At 57.9% G+C, this 10,003-nt stretch overlaps 1 protein-coding gene across 1 annotated transcript in view; it reads right to left on the bottom strand.

The window, feature by feature from the left end:
* The window catches only part of EMX1 (empty spiracles homeobox 1), a 41,826-nt gene extending 33,795 nt beyond the window's left edge, over positions 1-8,031 (bottom strand). Inside the window, exon 1 of the mRNA XM_074285539.1 lies at positions 7,392-8,031. Within this exon, the coding sequence (XP_074141640.1) occupies positions 7,392-7,854 (463 nt within the window). The 5' untranslated portion in view covers positions 7,855-8,031. The remainder of the gene's footprint in view (positions 1-7,391) is intronic.
* Positions 8,032-10,003: the final 1,972 nt, after the last annotated feature.

Below are 10,003 nucleotides of genomic sequence, written 5' to 3'. Positions count from 1 at the left end.
TACGGAATTCCAACAAGGTGACCGAGTGAATTTCCCCAGTCTAAGCCCAACTCCCATCTAGCACTTCAAAGCATCAAGAAATTAGTTAAAATAAAAACATAATTGGAAAAAGAAGGGAAAAGAAAGAAATGGGGCCAAAAAAAAAAAAAATCCCACTTTATACGCTGCAGAAAAAAAGTACACATAGGAAAGTTCCTGATACTGTGATGATATCATATGAGGTAAGAAAGAGAAAACATTTCTGGAAAAGGAAGGAAATAATATTGTCCTAACCACAACTCGATCTTTCGGAAATGAAAGCAGACAATCTTCAATAACTGCCAAAGTGGCTGAGAAACTTAACCAAGAAAAGAGAAACGAAATGGAAGGACCCTCATTTAAGAATTGTAAAAGACAAATGAGATGGTTAATATGGAAATATGTTTTGTATGACTTTTTGTGTAGAATCATTATATTGTTGGAAGTCTTCAAGGGGAGGAATAAGTAGAAAAGAGAGAATTTGGAACTTAAAAATGTTTTAAATGAATATGATAATTTAAATTTAATTGGAAAATATTTAACAATATTAAAATATATTTTTAGACTACAACTAAGAACCAATGGTTTAGAACAAAAGGTGGAAAATTATAATAAGATACCAGATTCTGGGAAGAAAAAGGATGACAGAGGTGGAATATAAAAATAAAGAGATGCGATCAGAAATATAAAAGACAAAGTTAAATACACACACACACACACACACACATACACACACACACACCCTCTGGAAAGAGGGACATCGGAGTTTTCTACAAATTATAATAACTGACCTTAAAGACAGCACTTCAGGAGATTTCATAAGATTTTTGGTCCCTCACAAAAACAACTGAACTGAAATTCCTTGAACTTTAGGAGGCATCTAGGCAAGGTTATTGGGCTGCCCAGCACGCCAGTCGTACCAAGGTGAGGCAAAAAATCTCTAGCAGAACTGGGGGGGAAAGTCAGAGGGACACTGATTTCTGCAGCTGGGTCTATTCCATGAAGTTCCCCTCCCAGGGCTGAGCTTCCCATTTCCCTTCAGTGCTTTTAGGCCCTTCTCTGGGTTTGGAAACTGCATTTACACTGGCCCTGAAGAGGGAAAGTTGGACTTTGTTCTTCTCCTTGGAATGCCCTGTGATCTCCACCTCCTGCCTGATACTGTCCAGAGTTGCCAGGGAAGAGAGGAAAGGATTAAATGCACTTCCTTTAGCCTCAGGAGGTAGGCAGCTCATGGTGAGAAGGCAGACCCCCCCCCTCACTGGCCCCAGTGTCCCTTTCACCTGAGCCCTACCTTCTGAGAGAAGCTTCTTTTGGCTACTCCCCTGCGTTGTCCCAGCCCAGTCCGTTCCTGGCTCCCTCGAACCCCTTCCACCAAAGGCTTTCTAAAAGCAGCAGAGCCAAGAGGAGCTTCCTTGGCAGGTGAGAAATAGGAGGGAAGCCCGAAGTGAAGGGAGACAGAAGCACAGAGAAACGGGGGGGAAATGGAGAGCCGCATTCCCAATTTCATGGTTTAGTCATACGAGCAGCATGTTAAGTTGAGTTGTTCGTGTCTGTGTCTGTGTCTGTGCGTGTGAGCATGCTGGGAGCTCTTCGAGCAGGGTGTTTGCCAAATGTATTTATGTACTGTGTAGGTAGGAATACAGCTAATGAGCCTAATGTAGTGAATTTGATCCCAGAAAAATCCACTTGACTCCCCACAGAGACAAATTCTGCCACAGCTTAACACCTAACACAAGCAGCCAGCTCCCAGACACATGGCCCTGGTCACAAGGGAGACCCAAGAAAAGAGTGAAGCACTGAGCAAACTTCTGGGGGAGGCAGGGAGGGTCTCCACGTTGCCAGTAACCCGAGGCCGGCCTCCCTCTATATCACCTGGGTTGCCCGCCGAGCTCTCCCGCTACCTGCCTTTGCTCCATCTCTGACAAGAGAGGGCAACGACAGACTCTGATCTGCCTGAGCCTGATCCTGGGGAAGAGCCCAGCGAGGGCCTGACGCCTCCCCTCTTGGGTGCATCGTTAGTGGCTAGCACCCAGTAGGTCTTGGTGGACTGTGAGGCTCGGGGTGGTCAGCAACAATGGGAGAGTGACTGGTGAGGGAGGGGAAGCTGTGTAAAAACTCAGGGTCACCCAGTGGGAAGAAGCTTGAACTTGGGTGTGAGGAGCCCTGGGTTCCAGTGACTCTGGACAAATGACGCATCTCAGAATCTGAGCCTCAATATTTTCAACTGTACCATGTCAGCAGCGATTCCAGAACTCCCCACCTCAGGATTTTGGGGGGGCTCCCCCCATCACCTTAGAGCGCTCTGTAGATGCGATTTATCCTTTTTCATGTGTATGACTTTGTGTGGCTGTGGGATTCTGGGTGATGGAGTGTTGCTGCTCGGGAATTATTGTGTGATTGTGTAACTGTGAGTCAGTGTGTGTGACTGAGCACGCATGACCATCCTTCTGTGTGTCCTTTCCGGATTATGTGGCCTGGGGAAAGGAAGCCGTTTTCTGGAAAATGGAGAGCTGTGATTGCTCCCCACCCCCGAGTGCCCTTCAGCGCAGGGCTCCAGACAGATCAGCCCAGAGCAGCGCGTTTCTGTAGGGCCCGGATGCCTCCTGCCAGGGTTTCCGTTCCATAATTCCCAAGGCTGGTGCGAGCACAATCTTGGTGCTTGTGCTCGTGGTCAGGGAGCATGTGTGCATGCATGTGTGTATTTTTCTTAATCTTATGAATTTTTACATACACACAGGCTGGTATGGATTTCTCAATGTACTTGTGAATATGCTTGTGTTAACAGACCCTAGGGAATCTGGGAGCCGAGTGGTTCAATATGGTGAAAAGTTATTTGTCTCTCCACCTTTGGTAAAGGAAGGGGAGAGTGAAACACTTGTCCTTGAAGAGGAGAGAAAGCTTTGTTTTAGTTTATTTTGCGTCTCATGCTCAGCTAATTGGCACATGGCTCTCCTTCTTTGTAATTGTGACTCTCTGGCCAATATGTATGTTTATCTTTTATAAACTTGTGGCGCCTGCGGATGTCTGTTCAGTCCCCATAGGTGAATCTGGGAGAATTCGCGTGTTTGTCCATGAATAAATGTGTTTGTTTCATTTTTCGTGTGTCTGTAAATCCCAGGGGATGTGGATGTGTGTGGCTCTCTATATGTCTATGTCCGCATGAGTTTCTCCTGGTCTTTATATGTTTGTGAGACCAAATACGTTTTTATGGATGTGTATGTGAGTCTGGGAATGTGTATGTTTATGTACATGTAAGTGAAAAATCTGGATGGTAAAAGTCCCCGCATACAGTAGGTGCTTAATAAATGTTTGCTGTTGGAGTCATTGTTTGTGTGGGTGTCTCTGTGTGTGCTGTGGTTTTCCAGCCAAGAGGTGGTCTTTATGGAGATTACTGACAAGGGGAAACTGGGGAAGGGGCAGAGGGGACTCCATGGGCCTCAATCCTTGGGCACGCCCAGCGCCTGCAGCCGGGCCCGGGAAAGGGACTCCACGTCTGTTAGGACGGGAAGGCGGGACGGGGCAATGGAAATTCCAGGATCCCCAGGCGTCCCCTCCCGTACTTGCGGTACAGCATGAAGGGAAAACCGAGAGGAAGCCCCCAACACTCTCCCTGAGAGGCCCTGAGAAGAGCTTCACGCTCCTCCCGCACCCCGGCCTTGGGGAGCGGAGTCCCAGGACTTTGGAGGAAGGCGGGCCCGGGAAGGTGAAAGGAGCTCCCCAGCCCCCGCGCCCCGCTAGGGGCTCGGGATCCCAAGCCACTCCGGCTGCGGGGTCTCTCGGGCCGGCGGAGCCCCGAGCCAGCCCAGAGCACGGGCCTGGGCCGCAGCAGCGCCGAGATAACCTAATCCCTCTGCTCCTGCCCGGAACAAAGGCGCCCTTTGATGCACCCCAGGCTCCCGCGGGCCGCGGGGCTGGTGGGGGAGGTGGGGGAGGAGGGGAAGGGCCGCAGGAGATTTGCATGGGGAGCTGGCTAATGAGCTCTAGACGCCCCGCGCCCCTCTCCTAGGGCTTCTCCTCCTTGGGGAAATAGAATTCATTCCCGGGGCAAAACACACACACACACACACACACACACACACACACACACACACACACACACACACACACTCTCGCCGGTCCGGCGGTGCCCTTCTCCATCGCACGCCCCAGCAGGCAGAGGCCGGGGAGCTCGGAGTGCTGGGACTCCAAGCCCGCGGCCAGCCCCGCCAGCGTCCCCGGCGCCTGCTAATGTAGAGCTCCATTTCCCCGGGATTTGGGATGCCCGGGATGGGTTGCTATTCCTCCGGCCGAGCCCTGGGGAGGATCTGCGGGCGACTCCCGGTCTCTCTTCCCCGGGTGGAGGAGGAGGGGGGACGGGGTCCTTGCGCTCTGGGCTTTCCCCCTATTTTTCTTTTGCTAACCCTGGCCCCCGAGCCGGAGACTTTCGGGAGAGAGCCGGGACCCGGGCTGCAGTAGCGAAATAGACAGGAAATAGACGAGCGCTGCTCTTTCGTTCGTTTGTCTGTTTCCCCCCTGAATCGAAATGCCGGAGCCGATCCGGCGCTGAGAACCGGGGAGCCGTTTCCTGGAGTAAATGACGGGGCAGACTTCCTTGTGAGCGGGCCCCAGTCCCCCCCGTGCCCGCAGCCCCCACGGCCCGAAAGCCCCCTGATTTCCTCTCCGAGTCCCTCGGAATTCGGGGGAGGGGAGGGAAATCTCGGGCGTGGTCCAGCTTCCCAGAGCTCTCGGCGTTCCTCACCGCCCCGGGCAAGCCGAGCGGTTCTGGGTTCCGAAACGTGACAGACTTTCGGAGTCCCTTCTGGGTTCCGGGGAGAATCGGGGTCCGGAGGCTTCTTTCTCGGAGGGACAGCGTGCCTCCATTTCTGGCTCTCACAAACGTCCCCTCGGCCCAAACTCATTTTGTCGGGGAAGGGACAGCTCCCGAGCTTGGTTAAACGAGGGATTATTTCTTCCGTCCCGGGTCTCTCGGGCCTTTCCTCGCGTCTGGGGCACGGGAACTCCTGGGCCTTTTCAAAACCTCGAGTTTTGTCGCCGAGCCTCCTCTGCATCTCGGCTGTGGCGGCGCTCAAGGAGCGGCTAGGCGGAAATAGAACGAAGGGGGGAAATTCCCGGGGGAGCTCTGGGCTCGGGAGGGAAGGATTCAGGGGCCCGAGTGCCTCTAATCTCGGAGGAGGGCTAGGCTTGGCCCTGCTTCTGAGGCCTCGGTCCCGCGCTGCGGGCAGAGGGGAAGGAAAGTTGCCACAAGTTTGGGAGCCCGATTCGATGCCGAGGGGAGGCGACCTCCGCAGCCCATCTCTCTCTCCGCGAGGCGCCCATCTCCGAAGCAAGAGGACTGAGCTCGGGTCCTCTCCCTGGGGCTCCTTGAACGACCCCTCTGTCCTCCTAGTCGATCCACTTCTCGTCCTCCCCTGCTGCCGGTTCCCGAGGGCCGATGAAGGCCCGATTTAGGGATAAACAGAACAGACGAGCCGGCCTGCTTCTCCCCCGCTGCCAAGCAGCCTATCTGCACCTGCCTGTCTGGCTGGTTCCGCTCAGCCCGTTTGCAGGGGCCAGTATCGTCAGGGGGGTAAAAGAACCCGCCCAGAGAGACCCGCAAAATCCGATACCATCGAAAAGAAACAGATTGAATTGACACATGACCTTTTGCCCAAAGAAGCAAAGATTCGAGCAAATTATCCGGATAATTCAGCCACATAACTCGTGTCAGGTAGAGAAAAACAGCAACAATTACACAAGCTCCGCTCTCTGCTCTGACTTCGTCACGGGTGAGGAGCCTTGGGGTTGCTGTCCTGACTTCTACCCAAGGGGGAGAATTTAAGGCAAACAAGCCGGTGGTCCAAAGCACAACAAAATAAAAATGAGGAGGGAGGAAGCGAAGCTGCCTTCACCTGAAATATCCGAACAATCCGCGCACATACACACACACACACACACACACACACACACACACACACGCCACGGTCCGTGGATTATTTTGCTTGTATTATTGAATTCTCCCTCCCTCCCCACTTAACTTTGCTAGTGTAGTCCCTGCCGCAGGACCGAGCAGAGAGGGCAGGCTAAGTTAAATGGTGGCTCTCAGCGGCTTTCTCCAATCTCCAAGTTCAAAGCGTTTGGTTTTTTTGTTTGCTCGTTTGTTTGTTTGTTTTATTGTTTGTTTTTACTACAGACGGGTTCTAAAAGATCGGACTTCTCCCTGCTAGTCCGGGGCAGCGGGAGGAAACGGAGCTCGCGGCTCTGCTCTAACAGCGAAGTAGAAGGCTGTCGAGACACAGAATTGCAGCGTCCCTCTGCAGAGGCTAACACCAGAACGGACCGCGATCTTCTTTAATTGGGGGTGGCCGAAAGATTGCGGCGAAGCTCTGTCTGAGGCTTGGCGGTCCCGGGAGAGGACGGATCATTCGGGAAATGGCCCCGATTCTTCCGCTGTTCTTTGCAGCGCCATCGTGGTCTCCCGGGTCGCCTTCCCCTGTACCGGCCGATCCCCGGGAAGCCTGCAGATGCCGAGGTCCTGCCCGGCGCCGGGCAGGGGCAGGGAATCGGGAGGGGGGCACGATACACTCGGCCCGGGGCACCGTGCAGGCGCCCAGAGGACGAGCTGGAAGAGTCCGAGCCTAGAAGCCTCTGAGCCCGGGAATCAGCTCGCCAAGGCCGGCCAAGGCCGCCCTCTTAGCTCAGCCTGCCCCGGTGACTGCTGGACCTGGCTCCGCAGGGCTCCGACCCCAGCGCCGGCCGGTTCTGTTCCTGCCGGGTTTGCCGTGCCCTTTGCAAACCAACAAAACTCAGCCACCCTGGGGCCAGCTGGAGGAACGGAGGAGAGAAGAGGACCCAGAGGTTCCCAAAGGTCCTCCTCCAGAGCGAGGGGCAGGAATGGGCAACGGAACGTTTCCAGGACTGGGCTTGGAACGAGAACGGGCCGAGGAGGAACCGTTCTCGAGATTAAATGCAGATTGTTCTCTGGAGAACCCGGGAGGCTCGCGGCGAACCCGCTCGTTCCCTAGCTGAGAGCACGGCACTCCCCAAAGGGCGGAGAAAGCCTGTCAGATCTAACGGCCTGAGCGCCGAGCCCGGGGGCCGCGGAGGTCCTAAATCGACGGGTCCCTTTAGTTTCTCCGGCTGGGTGCCTGCTTTTCCCCTCCCCCCTCATCCCTCTTCCAGAACTTCTGGCAAAGAGGTAAAAGGTTCCCAGCACCCTCGCCTCCTCCCCTTCCCCCCAGCCTCCTCCTCCGCAGGCTTCCTGTTCCCCACCTCCCGGGGGCTTCGGCGAGCGCGCTGCACTTGCGAAAAGGGAAAGGTGTCAGCTCCCTGCCAGAACGCCGGCGAGGACGGGGGACCGAGGCGGGGCGGGCCGGGAAGCTGGGGCAGACACTCACCCTGGAAGCGGTGTCCGAAGAAACGGTTGCGCAGGACCCACGGGTAGAAGTTGAGGGGGTCCCGGTGCTGGGCTCCGAAGAAGGAGTGCGGGTGCTGGAGGTGGGAGGCTCCGAGCTGGGGGGCCGGGTGCACGGTCAGGGCCGGGTGGTTCATGGCTTCGGGGAAGACGAGCTCGGGCCCGCCGTAGAGGGAGCGGCCGGCGGCGGCGGCGGCGGCGGCGGCGGCAGCGGCGGCGGCCGCCGGGAAGCCGCTCACGAACGCCTCGGCGGCCGCCGGCGTGGGGTAGTTGAGCGCCGTGGGCCGCAGGGGCTCCTCACCGGCCGCCGCCGCCGCCGGGGCCGCCAAGTGGTGGGAGCCGCCTCCGGGCCCCGGGCCGGGGCCGCCGGGGCCGCCCGGGCCGCCGCTGTCTTTGGCCACCAGGGACTCGATGGTGAAGCCGCGCTTGGTCGCGGGCTGGAACATGGTCGGGGCCCGAACGAGAGAGGGGGCTTCTTTGGCTCCGTGGGGGGTGGAGCGGACCGCGTCCCTGCTGCCGCCGCCGCCGCCGCCGCCGTGCGGGGTGTGCGAAAACACACGCACATGCACACACGCACATGCACACACTCGCACGCTGGCTCGCTCGCTCACTCACACACTCGCTCTCTCACACACACATCCCCACCCACCCCCGCCCCCAACCCCCCCGACGAGGAGAGGGCCCCGGCGGGATGCGGGCGCGGAGTTGGTGCCGGTTCTGCGCGGCCCCGCGCGGCCCCAGGCCCGGGGGTCCGGGCTGCGGCTGGCCCTCGGGAGCGACGGCTCGGGCTCCTCCTCGGAGCGGCGGGATCCGGAGCGAGGCTAGTCCGCGGGACCAAAGGGATGCCGCGGGAGCCCCCTCCGCCGCCGCCGCCGTCTCCGAAGCCCCTGAGCCCCACCGGCGGCGGCTCCCGAAGGAGAACCCCCGCCCCTGCCTCCACCTCCGCCCGCCCCCGGCCCGGCCCAGGCTGCGGCGCGCGGGGAGCCGGAGGCCCGACGGAGCCGGTACCTGGACAGCGCCCGCCGATTGGCTGCCGCTCACCTGCCCCCAGGTGGGGGGGAGGGCTGGGGGCTGGGGGAGGGGAGGGGAAGGAAGAGGGGAGGGGCTGGGGAAGGAGGAGGGAGGGGAAGGGAGGGAACCTGCGATCTGAGGCAAAAAGAGGACTGGAGTGCTGCAGGGCGATTCGGGATCGTTCCCCCTCGGTCGTTTCCCCCACCCACCCCCGATCCTTTCCGCTCGGTTCCTCTCCTTATTCGGCGTCTATTCCTCCACGTCTGCGCCACCACCTCGTCTTCCTCCCCCTCTGCCCCCTTCTCGGGGGTCGCTCTTGCACCCCACACCGCTGGGTTCCTCCGCTGGCCCCGAGACCACCGCGAAAGCTCGACTAAGAGTCAGAGCCCAGACCTTGCGGAGTTTGGGGATTTCTAGAACCCCCCTTTCACCCCCCATCCAGACCCGACTAAGCCAAGGGCTCTTGGGGAACCAAACTTCCTAATTCAAAGCGAAGGTCGCCGCAGTGTCTATCCCCAACCTGTCCCCCCCCTTCCTTCCAATCCGTGCCCCCCACCCCATCCTGGATTCTGGCGAAGGTTCTGGGGAACATGGATTGGGGAGACGGGGGTTGTGGCGTTGAGTGTTCCAGGAAGACGCGGACCTACGTTGGCGCAAATGGAGGCGGAAGAAGTAGGAGGACAGCCTCCCTTTCCCGTTCTCCCGACGCCTCCAAGTCCTTTCCTCGGATACACGGGCAGACACTCTGCCCTGTGACCCAAACTGGATCTGGCCCAAGGTCGGGAGTTACATTTGGGCTGAAGAGGCTAAGCGAGATCCGGGCTCTTGTTCCCGGAGAAATGGAGCCTCGGACTGGAAGTCGAGGAGTGTTTTGTTCGCATTTTGGGGGTCCCCAGTGGTGAAGGAAGCTCGAAGGAGGGAAGTCATCCTTCTATTCAGGGGAAATCCCAGCCTCAGTTTCCCCTCTGGTCCAGGCGAGATTATTTGCACACTTGGGGCACAGAGACTTTGCCCGAGTTAGGGGCGGAAGCCGGCTGGCGAGTCGGTTGGCTGGCTATCGCGGGGCTCCCTCTCCCGCCAGCTCCCCCGCTCAGCACCCAGGCGCAGCACACGCACACTCACACACTCACACTCACACACCCGCACTACCACTAGCTCTGACGTCGAGTGCAGAGCCTCTCCTAGAATTCCCGAGCCCGGGGCGCTTTAGGAGACTGCAGGTGCGTCCCACTGAGGATCCCTGGGAGGAGGCCGCCAGCTCCCTGGCTCTGTCCAAGCTGGCGCTCGGGTGACAAAGGTCGCCAAGAAAATGTGCGGCCCACTTCTCAGGTCGTGCTTGTCCGTACTTCACCCTCCCCCCAAAAGAAACCACAAATAGGTTTTAGAACGTGAATGAGGCCCCCACGCCCCACAAACACACACGCAAACACCTCCAAACCAAACGGCAACTCGCACAAGCACGCGATGGTCACCCGGGCGCAAGCGAGCCACGCGGGAAGCCCATCCCCACACCCACGAAGTCACGCACAGATATCCCTCCGAGCCACAGTCACCCCCATTTATGCGTCACACGGCTCTGGGCGC

The sequence above is a fragment of the Sminthopsis crassicaudata genome, chromosome 2, assembly GCF_048593235.1.
Source record: "Sminthopsis crassicaudata isolate SCR6 chromosome 2, ASM4859323v1, whole genome shotgun sequence".
Lineage (NCBI taxonomy): Eukaryota > Metazoa > Chordata > Mammalia > Dasyuromorphia > Dasyuridae > Sminthopsis > Sminthopsis crassicaudata.
This window is presented reverse-complemented; position numbering and strand designations above follow the sequence as displayed.